At 38.2% G+C, this 20,568-nt stretch overlaps 1 protein-coding gene across 3 annotated transcripts in view; it reads left to right on the top strand.

The window, feature by feature from the left end:
- col21a1 (collagen, type XXI, alpha 1) overlaps positions 1–20,568 on the top strand; it is an 81,996-nt gene that overhangs the window by 11,588 nt on the left and 49,840 nt on the right. For all 3 annotated transcript variants that reach the window (XM_051916344.1, XM_051916342.1, XM_051916345.1), the window contains 5 exons: positions 1,999–2,076; positions 4,248–4,331; positions 4,836–4,898; positions 18,126–18,179; positions 18,268–18,321. In XM_051916344.1, the coding sequence (XP_051772304.1) occupies positions 1,999–2,076; positions 4,248–4,331; positions 4,836–4,898; positions 18,126–18,179; positions 18,268–18,321 (333 nt within the window). The remainder of the gene's footprint in view (positions 1–1,998; positions 2,077–4,247; positions 4,332–4,835; positions 4,899–18,125; positions 18,180–18,267; positions 18,322–20,568) is intronic.

The raw sequence follows: 20,568 nt of genomic DNA, 5'->3' as shown, positions 1-20,568 counted from the left end.
GTTGAATATAATTTCAGCCTACAGCCAAATCAAAGGTAGCCAAGCTCGTCACAGCAGAAAATTACAATCTGATCACAATTCGTTATCAATTAACTTGCAGTTAGTGAAAGCAGGATAGGCGGAATCACGCTAAATTACACAACAAAGAAGCGCGCTCTCTCTGTGTGTCGCTCGCGTGATCAGATCTCCTTGCGCCTGAATAGTCGGTTATGGCTCAAGTGGACGTAAACAGGTGGGTAAAAACTGGCTATGTGTCAGTATATTACGTCCATGCATTCAGCAGCCCAATTAAATACCTGTCTGTCATTAATGTAAATCAAAAAACAAAAGATGTTAAATAAATGTATACATGTTAAATAAACCTACTGTCTCTGAAAAAAAGAGTTTAGGCTATTTAATTTACTAGTGTATTTGTAATTTGCTTCTTTGTTCTTTTTATATAGTCTAACAGAAATAACTTATAAAATGTATCATATTATGGTCATATTAACCACCCCTTGCCCACCCGTACATACCAGCTGATATACCATGTAGGCCTAGTCTTGATTTGGGTGGTCAATCTGCATTTGAAAGTTTGAAAGGGTTTTTAAATCTAGCTAATCAAGTAAAATGACTCAAAACCAAGTCATTTTAGCATTCCAAAGTCAACTTTAATCATATAAAATGTAATTTTCCAACAGCAAAATTGTGGCCAGTGAAAATGTTGAGTGGCTAGTAACTGGAAAAACCACTAGCCACAGTGGCTGGTGAGCAAAAAAGTTAATGTCAAGCCCTGAGCACCAATAAAATATACTTTCTTAATGAATCTCTCACTGAATACACTAGCTGGTGCTGTGGAGATGTGATGTTGAGGTGATGCCTGTCCATTCAGGCGTGCATTCAAGATTCTGAGCATTTAGAGTTTTATTGTTTTTTGTTTGGATTTTGATTGTTGAAGTTAGCTTATTCTAACACTATTATAAAGGAAGCCTAACATTAAAGGGCCTATATATATGAATTTTCATGTATAAGTTGCTTTTTATTGAATGTGTGTGAACAGATTGTAACAAAACTTAAAAAACAAGACCTTCCCTGACTTTCTTGCTCGTCTATGAAAGCCTGTAGACTGATTTTTAAGTGCTCAGGATGTTTTTGCTGGGAAAATCAAAAGGATGTGACGGTTACGCACATGATTTAAGGACACATGAAATGAATGCTTATGTTCAGGATAATGCCGAAAGAGTTATTCTGTACTGTAAAGTCAATGTGTCATGCAAAAAAAAGGGATTAATTCAAACTATAGAATCACATAGTTTCAAATATACTTTATAATCAAACTATCATAACTGTCATTTTAAAGACCTCATCTGTCAACATGATGTGGGTGGAATTGCAGAGCTAGTCGCTACAATCAGATGCTTTCTGAACTGCTGTTTTCGCACAGCTGTCATTTTTGTTGTGTTTATTTTGTAATTGAGAAGAAAGTGCGCAGCACATATTTACATATTTATCTAAATGTGGCTCTCAGCAGCGACATGTGTCACAACTTAAATTTTACTTTGATTATTTGTTTACTCTTTTTTTTTTGGACTACAAACTTCACTCAAAATCTCCATCCCTAATATAGATCAATCAAAAATACAAGGAAACATAAAAACACATGATATTGGTTTTAATATTTAAGATGTTTGCAGTTAATAAAATGATGACAAAGCATATTATATAATTTTATGAAGGAATATTGGAAGTTATTGGAATATGTGTGTGTGTGTGTGTGTTTGTGATCTTTTGCCAAAGAATAAACAGAACATGGAACATTTTCAACATGTGCAACACAGCAGTGTTCCTGTGGAAAAGCAGACACCATGTCATGTTGACACCAAATGTGTTTTATATGCAACAGGGAGCACCTTTCCCCTTTCCTACTGCCCCAGGCCTAGACTTTTCTATAACTACCTGTATTTTGTACTCTCTCTCTCTCTCTCTCTCTCTCTGTCTCTCTCTCTCTCTCTCTCTCAGTTTGAAATTCAGAAACTCAGAATCTACTGCGACCCTGAGCAGAATAACAGGGAAACAGCCTGTGAAATACCTGGAGTTGTGAGTACCAGAATCTTGGATGTTTCTGTTTTGGCCCATTGAAATAAATTCCACCTATTAATGTCATATCAGATTAGGAGTGACTTGATATTTGAAATATTTTATCTTATTACCAGACAATTCTTTAAAAAGTCTTTAAAAACTGAGAAGTAAAACAAAGAACTTTGTTCATTTTATTTACTTTTGTAAATCCAGTAATTCCAGCCCAATGTGTTTTCGAATGTGTTTAATGTACTAATCTAATCTAATCTGTTCAATTTCACTTACAAAATAAAAGCATCTTCTCAGTTTCAAACAGTGTGATATTTACTCAGAACCATTTATTAGAAAGTCGATCACTGGTTTTGTCATTGTTCTCAGTTTGCCTGACCTGGCACTATTTCCCAACCTCTTTCAGACTCACTGTTTAGAGATGTAGGGCATTCATAAACCCTGTGGCAAACACTTTATTTCACATCATTTTCCTTTTCTGCTTGCGCATGTAATGCCTTGCGTCTTGCAAAGTTATGGTTTTTGCCCCAGCCCCTTCATGTATTTTCACTCCTTTCATTTTTAGGATGGAGAGGTATGTACTTTTGAAGATGGCTTTGCTCGCTTTCAAAAGTAACTGCTTATCTCATTTTGAATTGCAGAGGTAAGATTTGCCTCATGTTCTTTTGGAGTGTGTAAGTATTGTCATAGCTGGAAAAATCTTTCAAAGGACTGTCAGCAGCTTTGGGAATGTATGGCTGAATGAAGCTGGTATGAACCTTCTCACTGACGAAAGCTAAACTGCTTGCATAAAGTACTGTGGCAGTACCATGGTACTCCAATGTACTTTAAAAAAAATATCATAGTCATGGTACAGTACCATGTCCAAAAAAATCTTTGTACTTTTTGGTGTATAACATGGTCACTTAAAGTCAGCATGAAATGGAAGTTGCGACAGTATTTTCTTCCTTATTGCAATGTATATCTGAGATATACTGTACGTATGAAATGGCCAACAAGAATAAATGTAGGACGGGACCATCAGGAATTGACTGGATTGTTGTTATAGGTAGGACTCATGTGAGTGACAGGTTGCTAGAGGACAGGGATTATTGTCCCGTCTTCACATCAGTGCACACACCATCAAAAGGGATGTCATTGCGAGGGGAAGGGGACGTCATTTTCATTAAAGATTACGAGAGCACATTAATTAAAAAAGGCAGTGGCTATTTGCCAGCGATAGATGCTATTTACACTAAGTGACAATAGCAGCATTTTCTTAGCGATATGCTATTTACACTATATAAAAATAGCAGTTCTTTGCAATAAGTGCAAATAGTTGTTAGATGCCATTTATACTTATAAATAGTGGCAGATACCATTTGCACCTCAGTATTGTTGTACATTAACATGACGAAAAGTGTAAATGATTATATTTATTAAAATTATTAAATGGATGCCGCCTTATTGGGACAATAAAGCCCTCCTTACACCTACCCCTAACCCAAAAATACTTTATTATTTAACATTTTTAGACACTTTATTTCCACTTTTCAAATATTTTCTTCATTTTTATTGAAAATAAATGCCTTTCTGATTTGATATGTGATGGGAAAAGGGTGAAGAGTGAGTTCGGCAAAAGGCGGATTCGAACTTGGTTTGATCGCATCAAAAGCAACTTCCACGCATCATACTCCCTACTGCCTACACCACTGCAGATGATGAATAGCGCGCGTCGTTTTTAATCTTGTGTGGCCCAACCATTGGTGGGTAGAGTTAGTGTAAATAGCCTTTGCCAACAAGACACTCTGAAAAAAAAAAAAAAAAAAAAAAAACTGATATGCACAGATAAATCATATAAAGTAAACAATATTCTAATATTCCATAAAAATAAGAATTGTCATTATACGTATATTGTCATTTTTTGATTTCATGGTGACTTTAAAATGGCTAATGTTGTGAAACAGGTTCAACAATTGTTTTGTGCTGTATCTCTATTATTGTCATTTTGCTGTTTCTGAACTACTGGGCCGTACTGCTGAATGACCGAAAAAAAAAAAAAAAAATGCTGCAAAATAAGTTGTATGCTGTTTTGGCTTTTGCCACAAAGTTTAGCTTATGCCACGAACAGGAAATATTGTCTGACACTTTAGGTTTTATGAAATGCGGCATAGTAAACAATGTTTTGCTGTTTTTTTTAGTGTGCTAACGGACCAGGTGACATTGATCCAACCCCAGAGCCCTGCATCTGTCCTCCTGGGCCGCCTGGTACCCCAGGAATGAAGGTACGATAGCCTATCTCCCAACCCCTTTATGGCTTTATACAACAGAACAGCTTATATAATCTCTTCATTGCATCAAGTCATTGCACTGCACATAAAAGTCTCCACAAGGCAAGTTTGAAGTTTATAAGGTCAAGCCTATGCTTGAAAACACATGCTGCTTTTCAGCAGGTGATCACCGTAAAATGGCCCTAAACAGAATTCTACAGACAGATTTAGTAAATTGCTGTGCTAGAATTTATGATTAATCTATTCAGAATTATAATTATACTGTTTATCATTTTCTCAATCAAGAGACTAATAAATATAAGCAAAGCATTAATGAATAAATATATGTTGATAATGCTTTTAACAGTGCCCTTGAAATTGTATTTATTTATTAAAAACTAGCTGTTACCCATTGGCAAAGATACAAATAGTTAGATAAGCCTTTGTGTTCTTTGATAAATATTTTTTAATTAAATTATGTAAATACTATTTACAATGCATCACTTGTACATTCTCTAGGGAGACCAGGGCAGAACAGGAGATCCGGGTCAACCTGGTCCGGCTGGTGCTGATGGTAAGCCTGTGAGTACTACATAGTTTAATACAACCTCAAATTACCTTGAGCACGTGTCGTGTTCAATGCAGTATCCAGAACTGCAACATGCATTAACATCCCCACAAGTGTGTTTGGATAGAACTGTAAATGGCATTCACTTTATGAGTATTCTGGTATTCTCATTCGACAAGACAGTAGTTCTGGTAATATGTGCTATATACATATATATATATATATATATAGTAGTATATCGTTAGAAACGTGTCCCCATTTTGCTTTAGTGAATTAAAAAATAAAGCTGAAATGTGACTAATGACCTAATCAAAATATTAAACATTTCATATTCACTTTGTCATAAAAAAAAAATTTTTTTTGGATACACCTTATTTTGATGGCGCACTTCAAACATTTTGTTGACTATAAGTAACGTTGCAATTACATGTCTACTAAATCTCAGAGTATTAGTAGACTGATAGGTTAGGGTTCGGGTTAGTAGTTGACATGTAGTTGTAAAGTTACTTATAGTCAGTAGAATGTCTGTTGAGGAGCATTAAAATAAAGTTTTAGCAGATATTAAGCAGACAGTCTACTAATACTCTAATAAGTGTTAGTTGACATATAGGTGCAAAGTTACTTATAGCTCTTTTTTGTCTCATTCATGCGTTTCATCACACTAAAGTGTCAATAGTGCTGTGCAATGCGTATATATTTACATACTGTGATATACACGATATAGCAAAATCTCTAACTATACACATTTTAGACTGTCGCCACGATATATACCATCATACTGCCCAGCCTATTCTTGCTGAGTGTGGAAAATGTTTTCACACAAGTTTTTCACAAATTCAAGAAAATGCAAGGAAAATTGGCTGTCAACATGTATTGTGCAATGCCTTTTAGGAAGAACATTTTGGAATTTTCCAGTGATTGGAAAACAGATATCTTCTGTCCACCGTATTGTACACTAAGCAAGTTTGTTGATGTATTGGAGCCTACACTAAAACAAGACCTTAAAGTAAGGCTGGAAGGACTGTTTCATGATATACATGATAGAAACATGATGAACTGTAAAAATACAGAACAAATGTATTCAAAAACATGATGAGAAAAAAAGCTTCTTCTAGTGTCTGTTAGGCACAAAGCAGAGTGTAGTCATTTATATTTACTACAGCATTGCATATAGAATTCATTTGCGACGAATGTTACTTTGTTGTTCATTTAATTACTAACTTTTCAAATCAGTCACTCAGTGACTTTTTTTTTTTTTTTTTACATATAAATATAAAATAGTTCTGAGCACTATGTTTTATGATCTGTTCTGACATAGATTATTTTTCATTTCATGAAAATGTATGTAATTAAAATTCTCACAGACACGAAGATGTACCTTTAATTACACCAAGCTGATTGCTCACTGAAAACCCCTGCATTCTTCATGTTTTCAGGTCATTCCAAGTTTGATTTTTATATAAAATGGTGATATCCAAGTGGCTGAGTTGTTTACTTATTTTTTAATTAGTCTTCCAATTAGATGCATAATTTTGATGATTCGGGAACATGCACGAAAAAAAGAGGCAGGGTTTATTTCACAAACTAATCATGTCCAATCATAGAACAATGGAGGCATTGCCTCCTCTCACGTGACTTTCCACCATTCATCATTAATTACCCCCCACCAAACCCACAGCATGCTTTGGGGGTTAAAACTCAATGGGCCCAGGGGAGGCAAGAGAGACACAAGCTAGGTTTCCATCCAAAGTTGCGTATTTAACTTATGCGCAAATTTTGAATATCGCAGAAAACATTTGCGAATAAAGCAGTTTCCATCCAGTGATTCAAAGAGAACAAAAACATCACATCCTGATACACTGGCGCTAAATATCACTAAGAAAAATTGAAGTTTCTGCAATAGAAGCCATTGTATATAATAATTTTCATATATAATAAATTATTTGCACCTCAGAGCGTGCAGATGAAACACAATAAAAGCTGTCATGTTATCTTGCATTCAAATTCCTGGTATTTGTGAACGCAATCGTGTGAGGCGCTTCTGGGAGGGAATTAAACCAAACCACTTTAACAACAGACTTTGCTCAGGCATTACAGAATGACTAAAAACAACATTTCAGATGCTGTGCAACGAGATCGGTCCGCTGGTTGGTCCAGTTATGCTGTTACATTGCAAAGTCACATGTCTCTTTTGATGGAATATATTCGGTAAAAGTGTTTCCATCGTAGTTTATGCTCATGTTTTCGTGTCGCATAAAAAATGTATCCTACTCATTTGGGCACATAAGTTTTGTATGCGCATTTTTAGAATGTATGCGCATCTTGGTGTTTCCATCCAGCCTTTTTTTTTTATGCGATATCCCAAAATGCGCATTTTTACCTGCTGGTGTCGCTGTTGGACAGTGTTACATCAGAAAATCGTGTGATTTATACACTTTTTAATGTTGTATTTTGTAATATTTGCTTTATTTTTTTGTTTTATTTTGAAATTATTTTCTTATCCAATGCCTCCCTTGCAATTTTGTCTGCAGCTGCAGTTTTTCTCAGCATTAATTAGTTTGACTGAAGAAAAAAAAAAAAATAAAATGTTGAGCATGAATGATGAATGACCCTCAGAAGAGCTCTAAAAGTTAGCTGGACGTGCAATAACACAACACCTGGATGCCATACTTGCAGTCTTTATGAATAGTTGTCCACATTTTGCACATATGCCTGCTTGTTCAATAAACTGTAGGTTTTTGTGAGGCAAACCATATTTCACCTCATGTATTTTCATTATACAAATAGTATTTACCAATATTTCTTTGCAAACTGTCCAAATCGTAATATATATGAAGAGTGAAAATACGGCTTGTTTAAATAAGGTAGAAAATAGGGCCTGAAATTCTTCAACTTATTACTAAACAATGAGAAATCAAATTTTATGTTAATATGTTTTATGTTAAAAATAATTTGTTGAACATATCATAAACATTTTTTTCTGCCTCTAATGCTTCTAAAAACAAGTCAAGGGACACAGTAGGCTACATGTTTGTGGATAAACCTTTTCACCCTCTTTTGTGTAAATGTCTAAGGTCAAGTCACTGTGAGGCTAACTGTTTAAATAAATAAAAGAGTTCTATTGAGAAGAACCTAATGAATATAGTGCCCTTTCAATCTTGGCAACTGCATACAGTCTTCTCAGATAATCGTGCAACATTCTCACGTCAACAATATTTTTGATGTATTTTATGTCTCAAAAACAAAGACATAAGTGTCATCGTCCAGCTGGAGTCTGCATAAGTGTTTCACGTAGGCGCGAACAGACTGCTCGCACTAATAATAAATAATACTCATGACACACATCTTCCAGACCTCTGAAAACTTCACATGAACTTTGTCTCATGAACTTGCTGTTTTAGTTCTTGTCTTTGTGTGTAAAAACAATGTCCTTTTCAAAAGAAATTTTACAGCGTTAGCGAACCACGATCACGTTCATCAGTTACCAACATAGTTCAACAATTCAATGCTTCCTGAAAACCGTAGTTCCAACGAACATTCACAAACAGCAAGTTATGTGGTTCAAACTACAGTTCTCAACATGAATCGTTTCTTGTTAGTGTGATATAGATCTGTTATACTTTATTTTGATAGTCCATTTTAGACATTCTAATAACTAGAAGTAACTTCCCAACTACATGTCAACTGAGTCTCATTAGAGTATTAGTAGACTGTTACATATGCAGTTGACAAATACTTGCAAAGTTACTTATAGTCAGTAGAATGTCTGTTAGTGGACCATCAAAATAAAGTGCTAGCAGATATTAAGAAGACAGTCTACTAATACTATAATGACAGCTAGTTGACATGTAAAGTTGCAAAGTTACCCATAGTTAGTAGAAGGTCTAAAGTAAGCTATTGAAATAGTCTTATCAATAGATCAAGCTAAATAAGCAAGCTAACATGCAGTACAATCTACATCAGTGTCATTCTATACATGCAAATGTATGAGAGAGAATGAAAGCACTGTTTTTGAAGATTACACATGTGTGTATAGTGTGATAGAAGCCTCGGGAAACCCTGAAGTATGAAGAGGGAATCTGCAATTAAATCAAACATCTGAAAATAAAGCAAAACAACAGAGAACATAGGTGTAAATTGCTGCAATATAAATGGCTTCTTCGTACCTACATTACCCCAGTCAAATTACATAAATTTAATCCCAATATTTCAGACAGTTGTTTAAAATGCAAACAAGAAATTGGTACCCTTTATCACTGTATATGGGAGTGCAATGAAATTCAAGGATTCTGGAAGGAGATTGTTCTTATGATTGGTAAATTGACTGAAGAAAATGTCCCTCTTGCTCCCAAATTTTGTCTATTTCATATATATCCAAATTTGGAGGTGAATGCAAGAAATCTCAAACTAATTGATTTTAGTTTGCTTCAGGCCAAGCGTGTTATTGCTTTAAAATAGAAGGAAACCCAAGGACCCTCCCCTAATCAATGGTTTAAAGAAATGACTAACAACCTTGCCTTGGAAAAACTGGCATATATTTAGAGGGAAACTAAAAGACTTTTATAAAATTTGGACTCCATTTCTGCACTACTGCAACCAAGTGGATCAGATAACCAGTGATGACTGAACTATACCCACCTCTTTTGTAATGGACATGTCCAATATATAATGCAGTTCTTGTATTCCAGCAAAACAACCAATAACTCTGGTAAAGTAGCAAAGTTAAACTACATAATGAAAGGCTGTGGAATGTGATGTATATAAATGTATTTTTACTTATTTTATTTTATGTTTAAGTTTTGTTCTAGGTTTCCTGTGTGTGTGTTTTTTTTTTTTTTTTTCTTTATTATTTATTTATTTTATTGTTTTAATGTTCAAACAAATGGCAATAAATATATTTTTGAAAAAAAAAAAAAAAAAAAACCCAAGAAAAAAAAACAACAACAGAGAACAAAAATAGCAAAGTAGTCCTCGGATGCCATGATCGTTATTAATAGCAATAATACAAAATTAATTAAATCTTAAACTGATTAACTGGCAAAAGTTATTACTTCACCACTTGCATGACATTGTTAATGACAATTCTGTACTTTTGAACTGTATTCTTATTCTTAGGTTTTGGGAAACAGTTGTGACTAGTTAATTTCTCCAATTATGCATTGTACGATGGTAGTTAAGAGGCAAATTAGATTGTTGTATGGGAAACACACCTCAGATCAGTTAACCTAACTCACAAGAATGAAAGTTTTACTTTCATCAACTTTCGGTTCATTTTAAACATGCCAGTAAGCAAACATTTGGTAACCCGCTAGCAACAATAAACCTGTCCCATAAAATAGCAGTGGATGGGAAATGTTGTTTAACCCTTAATCGTCCCTTAAGTAGGGTTTACGTTTAAGATCCTTGGGGTCAGATAGACCCCAAACATTTACAGAGCGATTGCATAAGGAAATCTACTCAGGTTTTGACTATAACCATAGTTCCCTGAGAAGGGAACGAGACGCTGTGTCCGTCAGGACACTTTGGGAACGCCCTCAGCGTGATTGCGTGTGATGCACGTATGTCAACTAGTCCAATGGCGAGAGTGAACATCACGGGCAGGTTGCCAAAGCAAATCAATCACAGGGATGCAGGGAGTATGGCAACGTGATGCAGCGTCTCGTTCCCTTCTCAGGGAACTATGGTTATAGTCATAACCTGAGACGTTCCCTTTCGAGGGAACTCACGCTGCATCCGTCAGGACCCTTTGGGAACGATATACCAAAACGCCTTACTTCCTAAATGCCTGTCCGTGTGAAACTATGGCACACTAAGACGAGAGCACTGATGAGCCTGGAGCTGCGTCCAGGTCGAGATCATAGTATCTGACAAAAGTGAGTGGCGAGGACCAACCCGCCGCATCACAGACCTCTTTGAGGGAAACCCCCGACAGTAAAGCCTTTGAGGCCGGCATACTCCTCTTAGAGTGAGCTCTGACAGAAAGTGGAGACTGCTGACCAGAGACATCATAAGCAAGTGTTATAGCCTCAACTATCCACTTGCTAACTGTTTGTTTGGACGCAGGGTGACCCCTATTGTGTGGTCCAAAACAAACAAATAGTTGATCTGAATCTCCACAGGGCAGCTCCTGTGGACATAGGAAAAGATTCAACTTTTTCTGGTCTGGAAACAGAGGAGGACAAAATGCTTGCGTGGAATATTGGTCAGAACCTTAGGTATATAACCCGGTTTAGGGTAAAGGAACGCTTTGACCATTCCCTGGTGCAAACTCAAGGCACGTAGGGGATACAGACAGGGCCTGAAGGTCTCCTACTCTTTTTAGGGAAGAAATGGCAAGGAGGAAAACAGTTTTCAATGCCAGAAATTTTTCTGAGATAGAATCAAGAGACTCAAATAGAGCTGCAGATAAGCCTTCCAACACAATGGCCAAATCCCAACCAGGAACCCTAGTGCATGTTGCAGGCCTCAGCCTCAGAGTGCCACGAAGGAAACAATACATCAAAGAGTTCTTCCCCACAATTGTACCATCCACAGGAACATGGTATGCAGAAATAGCTGATACGTAGACCTTTAGGGTGGACGAGGATAGCCCTGATGAAAAACGATCTTGCAAGAACTCTAGAACTGTACCAATTGAGCAGTTAACTGGATCTAGCTGTCGCACATCACACCAAGGAATGAAAGTTTCCACTTCAGGGCATAAAGTTTCCTTGTGGCTGGAGCTCTGGAGTGAAGTATGGTCTCCACAACCTCGGTTGAGAGACCAGATTCTATGAGTTGGGCCCCCTCAGAGGCCAAACCCACAGGTTCCACATTTCTGGGCGGGGGTGAAATATCATGCCTCCCACCTAAAATAGAAGGTCAAAAGTGGACAGTGCGTCATATCCTGAGACGCAAACAAATCCACTTCCGCTTGGCCATAAATCTCCCATATGAGCTCCACCGCCTGAAATCTTCATTCCCCTGGCCTCAGATCCTGTCTCGACAGGATATCTGCTCCTATATTTTGGGTCCCCGGAATATAGATTGCTCTCAAGGAGAGCATCTTCCCCAGGGACCACAGGAGGATCTGGTGTGCCAGTTTGCATAGTGGACGCGAACGCAGAACCTCCTGTCGATTTAAATAAGAGACCACCGGTGTGTTGTCTGCCGGACAAGCACATGATGGCCTCTCGGGTCTGGGAGGAAGAACTTCAACACATTGAAGACCGCCATCATCTCCAGGCAATTGATGTGCCACGAAAGATGATGACTCCTCCATAGCCCTTGAACTGACCAGCCTTCCATAACCGCTCCCCAGCCTGTGAGAGAAGCGTCTATCATGAGAGTAACTCGGTGACAATGAGCTTCTAACACAGGGCCCTGGGACAGGAACCAACTTTTCTTCCATATAACCAAGGCGCGGAGACACCGCCGCATGATCTTGATCATACGAAGTGGGTTTCCCCTCTGGGAAAACCCTTTGGTCCTGAGCCACCACTGTAAGGGTCTCATGTACAGCAGGCCAAAAGGTGGACGCAGCTGCCATCAGACCCAACAGTTTAAAAAAAAAAAAAAAAAAAAACAGTTTTACAGTGAGTCACTGGCCTAGCTTTATCTCCTGTGTGACTGAAAAGATTGCAGCAATACGAGTGGGTGACAGAACGGCACCGAATCCCATACCATGCCCAGGAAGGTGGTTCTCTGTAATGGAGAAAGCACACTCTTCTTGGTGTTCAGCCTCAACTCCAATTTTTTTTATATGAGCGAGAACGACATCTCGATTTTCTAATATTAGCCATTCATCTAATTAGTTCAGAATGCGTATGCCCTGCAGCCTGAGCGGGGCTAGAGCTGCAGCTACGCATTTCGTGAACGTGCGGGGTGATAGACCTAGACTAAATGAAAGAACCTAATATTGGTATGCTTCGCCCCCCAAAAGCAAACCTGAGGAACTTCCTGTGTTGTGGAAGGATGGAAACATGGAAGTATGCATTCTTTAGAACTATCTTGACAAACCCAAAAAAAATTTTGAACCTGAGTCTCCTGACCGAATGATTCAAATGATGATCTAATATAGGATGCAACCCTCCATTCTTCTTTGGAACAAAATCGAGGCTGGTCTCTGGTATACTTAGAGCAGCCACTTCGGTGACCTAAAACACACTGTCAGGAAATGACCGATTTAACTGCTTTTCAACCCTCCTCAGAGGGTGCGAGCTTGAATCGTGTGAATGCTGAGTCATAAGCTCGCTGGAAACCGCTGCGCCGCGAAGCACAGAGGGTGCTGGGGTTGGTTGAACGGCCCCCTGAGGACAATGAAGTGGGGCGGGCACCGTATATTGAGGTGTACACCGCTCTATCCCTTGTGGGGCTGCCCTCAGATTTCTTTTCAGAGGGTGTGAGCCTGACGCAACATCGTGTGAATGCTGAGTCATGGGCTCACTGGAAACCGCTGCACCCCGAAGCACCGAGGGTGACGGGGTTGGCAGAACGGTCCCCTGAGGGCAACGAAGTGGCACGGGCACCGAAGGGCACAAACACCACTGGCATCAGGATCTACATGAAAGGTTAAACTAATACATGAATCTAACTACTCAAAGTCAGATAAATATGTATTATTTTAATTCCTCAAAATTAAATACAGCCAACTGTCCATTTAATTCCACAAAATTAAATGCAGCAAAAGATCAATCAGACAAGTTATGTCTGATTGATATATCAGACAAGTAAATATGGTCTGAAAGAAATGCTGAATATATATATATATATATATATATACACACACACACACACACACACACACACACAGTATATACACATCTAGTAACATTTAATGTCTCAAAATTAAATGCAGCCGCATATCAACCAGACAGGAAAAAACGGTCTGGATGAAAGGCTAAATATAGAGAATTAATGCAGACAGATATAGCTTTTAAAAACCAGGCAAATATTGCATTTAATTCCTCAAATTAAATGCATCCATAAACCACCAGACAAGTGTACACGGTCTGAATGATAGGTTGAATATTCATAATAGTTTTAAATATACTGCCATCTGCACACTCTTAATTGCCTCGGCAAACGCGAGATCAGAGCCACTAGATTCTTTATTGCAGTTTGCAGACCCGTAATCTATGCATCGCCTCGGCAAACGCGAGATCCAAGCCACTAGATTCTTTATTGCTTAAGACTTTATTCCCTCGAGAAAAAAGCCAAGAGGAGCAGAGCTAAAAGTCTCGATAGTGCATCACATCTGCAAATTTATAAATGAACACTGTCAGATCCCAATACAAGACGTGCATGCTCTGCTCTCAAACAAACAACACATGAATTGCGTATATCCCCACTCGTAATAATAGCGAGGGCAGGGAGGCACACACGACTCAAGTTGCTATTTGCTTGCCAATAAACTCCTGTCTAGTATATATATATATATATATATATATATATATATATATATATATATATATATATATATATAATGCTTGAGGACAAACAACAATAAATAGACAGAAACAAAGCGCTTTGCTAAGGCACAAAAGCTGAAGCCGGTCTTGCCGGATGTATATTTATCCTTTCCTGGTCGTGACGTCACCCGCCTGTGATGTTCACTCTCGCCATTGGACTAGTTGACATACGTGCATCAGTGGCAATCACACAGAGGGCGTTCCCAAAGTGTCCTGACGGACACAGTGCGAGTTTCCTCGAAAGAGAAATATATAGTTTATCATATAAAAAATGTGTCATTTTTTTATGTACTTCTCAACCATGCATTTATGCTGTGTTTTTGTGGATATTTGGCAGTTTTTTACCTATTTACTGCACAATTACTTAACGACACCATAAATTGGCTTATGAAAAATTGATGTTTAATGAAAAAAAAAAAAAAAAAAAAATCACTTTAATGATGATCTTAATTAAATCTAAATTGTATTTGGACATTGCTCTATGTGTTAGGGATAGAATACTGCATCTACAGGTTTGTGGAAAAACTTTAGGAATTATAGTTAAAGAAAGAAAGTGCAATGACCACATACAGGTGCTGGTCATATAATTAGAATATCATCAAAAAGTTGATTTATTTCACTAATTCCATTCAAAAAGTGAATTCATTACACACAGACTGATATATTTCAAATGTTTATTTCTTTTAATTTTGATGATTATAACTGACAACTAAGGAAAATCCCAAATTCAGTATCTCAGAAAATTAGAATATTGTGAAAAGGTTCAATATTGAACACACCTGGTGCCACACTCTAATCAGCTAATTAACTCAAAACACCTGCAAAGGCCTTTAAATGGTCTCTCAGTCTAGTTCTGTAGGCTACACAATCATTGGGAAGACTGCTGACTTGACAGTTGTCCAAAAGGCGACTATTGACACCTTGCACAAGGAGGGCAAGGCACAAAAGGTCATTGCAAAAGAGGCTGGCTGTTCACAGAGCTCTGTGTCCAAGCACATTAATAAAGAGGTGAAGGGAAGGAAAAGATGTGGTAGAAAAAAAAAAAGTGTACAAGCAATAGGGATAACCGCACTCTGGAGAGGATTGTGAAACAAAACCCATTCAAAAATGTGGGGAAGATTCACAAAGAGTGGACTGCAGCTGGAGTCAGTGCTTCAAGAACCACTACACACAGACGTATGCAAGACATGGGTTTCAGCTGTCGCATTCCTTGTGTCAAGCCACTCTTGAACAACAGACAGCGTCAGAAGCGTCTCGCCTGGGCTAAAGACAAAAAGGACTGGACTGCTGCGGAGTGGTCCAAAGTTATGTTCTCTGATGAAAGTAAATTTTGCATTTCCTTTGGAAATCTGGGTCCCAGAGTCTGGAGGAAGAGAGGAGAGGCACACAATCCACGTTGCTTGAGGTCCAGTGTAAAGTTTCCACAGTCAGTGATGGTTTGGGGTGCCATGTCATCTGCTGGTGTTGGTCCACTGTGTTTTCTGAGGTCCAAGGTCAACGCAGCCGTATACCAGGAAGTTTTAGAGCACTTCACGCTTCCTGCTGCTGACCAACTTTATGGAGATGCAGATTTCATTTTCCAACAGGACTTGGCACCTGCACACAGTGCCAAAGCTACCAGTACCTGGTTTAAGGACCATGGTATCCCTGTTCTTAATTGGCCAGCAAGCTCGCCTGACCTTAACCCCATAGAAAATCTATGGGGTATTGTGAAGAGGAAGATGCGATATGCCAGACCCAACAATGCAGAAGAGCTGAAGGCCACTATCAGAGCAACCTGGGCTCTTATAACACCTGAGCAGTGCCACAGACTGATCAACTCCATGCCACGCCGCATTGCTGCAGTAATTCAGGCAAAAGGAGCCCCAACTAAGTATTGAGTGCTGTACATGCTCATACTTTTCATGTTCATACTTTTCAGTTGGCCAAGATTTCTAAAAATCCTTTCTTTGTATTGGTCTTAAGTAATATTCTAATTTTCTGAGATACTGAATTTGGGATTTTCCTTAGTTGTCAGTTATAATCATCAAAATTAAAAGAAATAAACATTTGAAATATATCAGTCTGTGTGTAATGAATGAATATAATATACAAGTTTCACTTTTTGAATGGAATTAGTGAAATAAATCAACTTTTTGATGATATTCTAATTATATGACCAGCACCTGTATATCCAGTAGAGGTCAATAGGGACTCATTTCATTTTCACTTAATTTTTCTTGATGCTTCAACTTCTCCTCACAACTTTATGATATATATTTTGTGAATATACATTTAAACATATATATATTTTTTTTAAATATATATATATATATATATAATTATTTTTTTAGAACAAGAGATTAATTTTAAAAAAGTAAATAAAACCAACACAATACAAAACAACAGCACCAATAAACAGTAATGAACAGGAGCGTTCATCAAACAGTAAACTTTCTCAGAATGCAAGGTTATTTAAGGTTAGCTGCCTTTCATCTTTCTTTTATCTGCCCTTTTCCCTCTTTCTGTGTGTGCGTGTGTGTGGTGTGGTGTGTTATGTCTACCCCTTCACACTGTTGTGCATTTATGTCTGATTTTATTTGCCAAAATCTAAAAAATGCCCCAGACACCTATATGTATGTGTGTGTGTGTGTGTGTGTGTGTGTGTGTGTGTGTGTGTGTGTGTGTGTGTGTGTGTGTGAGATAGAAAGTTTGTTCCACTTTGTGTTTATGGTCTAGGACCAGACCTTTATTTAAATGCAGAAATGTTCAGATTTATACTGGATTTACTTTTTTTTTTTTTTTTTTTTTTTTTTGACAAATTTTCCCCATTCATTTTCAATGTTGGGTCAATCTGACCCCAATGACCTTTAATGGTATTTTTTTTTTTTTTTCCCCTTTTTACACACCTTTAGAACAACCAAATCAAGCCCAGACTTTTTTTTGTGCGTGTTTAGATAGATTATTTAGGAAAAGTCACAGAGTCTCATGACCCTGAGATGAAGGGAACACTTTTTAAAAATGAAGGAATCTTTCAAAGGGGTTAGCTGGACCCCAAGGACTGATTAAGGGTTAAGCTGCAAAAAGCCCCTTATATTCATATAGTCATCACATAGTCATCTCAAGTCATACAATAGGTTTAGGTAAGAAACTTGTTTTGTTTCCACCGAACAACACAGTTCACTTCAGTACAGTACAGTATGATTCGGGACGGTAAACCCTGATCCGGCTTGCGTTTCCACTGCCAACACTACTCTTACTTGATAGGGGTGGTGTATAGCGGTAAGTAGCGATCGACGCCATTCTCGCTTGAAGAAGAAAGTAAACAACAATGGAGGACATACAGCAGCTTTGTTTGAGCAACACATTGTGTTGCAACAGTATTGTGCTGTCCTTCACCTTGTAGCACGCGCAAGTGACGATTCTCTGTCAACCAATCAACGTCCTGCAGTGCGTGTAGCTCCACCCTTTTGGTACCGGTACTATTGTGCTAGGTAGTCCAACGAAAGGGTCCCAAAAAAGTGGTACAGTACGGTTCGAAATTAGGGTACAATTCACAACTTTTGCAAATAAAAACACCAAAAATTGCGTACCGTACTGTACTGTACTGAACCGTACCACTTGGTGAAAAGTCATTTTTGGCTTAGAGTAGTTTCAATAAATGCACATTTTGGACTTAAAAGGACTATGAGTTATAATTATGCGGGGAAAGATCATAAGCTGTGATCTTTTTTTTTTTTCTTCCAATTTGACCTTGATATTCATTTGTATGACTGTGGGTCAGACTAATACATGACTCTTTCTTTATTAAAGGGTGTCCCAGGTTCTAGAGGAAGTCCTGGCATTCAAGGCTCTCCTGGCATGGAGGTATGAGTGCAAGTGTCAGAAATGGACATACCCAATAAAACTTCATGCAATACTTGATGACACTACTTTTCTGTCTCTGTTTGATCAGGGCCCACATGGAGCTGATGGACATAAGGGGGAAAAGGGAAGTCCTGGGGAAGCAGTAAGGAGCTATAAATTTATGTACTATTTTCATTATGGCAAGATATTTATTCATCATATATTCACTTTTGCAAGTATAAAATTAAATAAAGTCTACTTCAAAATTAATATGAATTACAGAAAATTAATCTACATAATTTCAGATTAGGTCCAAATCTTTCTACGTCTTGCCTACACAAAGACAGTTTCTATATATATATATATATATATATATATATATATATATTGCAAGTTTTTTTTTTTTTCTTTAAAATGTCGGAGTCAATATTTGTGACTGATAATTAAGTTCACTTTTAAACTTGCACAATACAGCTGTGGCTAAAAGTATTGGCAGTGTCATAAATTTTGTGTTTTGCAAAGTTTGCTGTTTTAGTTGTTGGGTTGATTCACATTGTTTCTAGATTATTGTGGAGAGTGATCAGGTGCATTTTAAATAATTGCAAAAAGCTTCATTGCCCCAAAAAATGAACGTTATCACAAAAAACACAAATCTCACTTTTGTGCCTGCATGAGCCAAAACATGTCCAGGTAACATCATTTCACTAATTTACATTTATTCATTTTGCAGACGCTTTTATCCAAAGTGTCTTACAAGTGAGGAAGCGATTCACCGTGAGGAGGCAAATAGACACACAAAGTGCTCACAATACACAAGTTTCAGACATTGCTTAGAGTAGCATAAGCTAGAATAGGGAGGGATTAAAGGAAGCGAAAGCATAGATTTTTTTTCTTTCTTTTTTTTTTTAAGATGAGGTTTAGTGCTCTCGAAAGAGATGAGTTTTCAGCTGTCTTTTGAATATTGCCTGGGATTCTGCATTCCGGATGAAGGCGGGGAGATCATTCCACCAGCAAGGAAAAGTGAACGAAAATGTTCTGCAGAGCGATTTTACAGAGTGCCTCTCTGTGATGGTACCACGAGCCTGCGCTCATTTAGCAATCACAGGCTTCTGGTAGGCATGTAGAGTGAGTGGAAGTAGGAGGGTGCTGAGCCTGTGGTAGATCTGTAAGCAAGCGTCAATGCCTTGAGCTTGATGGGAGCAGCAAGTGGTAGCCAGTGCATACAGATGAAGAGAGGCGTGACATGCGCCCTTTTGGGCTCATTAAAGACAAGACATGCTGCAGTATTCTGAATCATTTGTAGAGGTTTGATTATGCATGATGGCAGTCCAGTCAGAAGAGCATTGCTGTAATCAAGCCTCGAAATGAACAGGGCCTGGACGAGAAGTTGTGTTGCATGTTCTATTAGAAAAGGCCTGATCTTCCTGATGTTGTGTAATGCAAATCTACATGACCGAATTGTCTTTGGAATGTGTTCTTTGAAGGTCAGTTGGTCATCAAAGATTACCCCATAAAGGTCAGCCAGAAATCTTGGAGTTATCAATGATGTACCTAGCTGGATGGTGAAATCGTGCTGTAGAGTCGGATTGGCAGGGAAGACGAGAAGCTCTGTCCGCCAGACAGCTTGAGATTCATGCAGCTACTGTGGGATCATCTGGATGAAATGAAAAGAAGATCTGTGTGTCATCAGCACAGCAATGGTATGAGAAACCATGTGCCTGTATGATGGGACCCAGTGATGTAGTGTATATATATAGAGAAGAGAGAGAAGAGGAGAGGTCCAAGAACTGAACCCTGAGAAAGCCCTGTGATCAGTTGATGTGCTTTGGATACCTCCCCTCTCCAGGCAACCCTGAAAGACCTACCTGTGAGATAGGATTCAAACAAGTGAAGTGGAATTTCTGTGATGCCCAGTGATGACAGGGTGGACAGAAGGATCAGATGATTCACAGTGTCAAAGGCAGCAGACAGATCCAGCAGAATGAGAACTGATGATTTGGAATCAGTCTTCGCAATCCGCAGAGATTCAGTGACCGGCAGTAGTGCAATCTTGGGTGAATGGCCACTCTTGTAACCAGACTGGTTGACATCCAGCTGGTTATTCTGTGAGAGGAAACATGAAACCTGGCTGAACACGACCCGTTTAAGTGTTTTTGCTATGAATGGTAGGAGAGAGACAGGTCTGTAACTGTCTACAAGTGATGTGTTTAATGTGTTTTTTTTTTTTTTTTTTTTTTTAAGCAGTGGGGTTACCCGAGCCTGCTTGAAAGTGGTAGGGAAAATGCCAGTGTGGAGAGATGTGTTTATAAAGTGTGTGAGTGCTGGTAAATGTGCAGGAGAGATGGCTTGTAGAAGGTGTGAGGGGATGGGATCTAGAGGGCAGGTGGTAGGATGACTGGAGAGGAGAAGT

Source organism: Ctenopharyngodon idella, chromosome 13 (assembly GCF_019924925.1).
Source record: "Ctenopharyngodon idella isolate HZGC_01 chromosome 13, HZGC01, whole genome shotgun sequence".
Lineage (NCBI taxonomy): Eukaryota > Metazoa > Chordata > Actinopteri > Cypriniformes > Xenocyprididae > Ctenopharyngodon > Ctenopharyngodon idella.
This window is presented reverse-complemented; position numbering and strand designations above follow the sequence as displayed.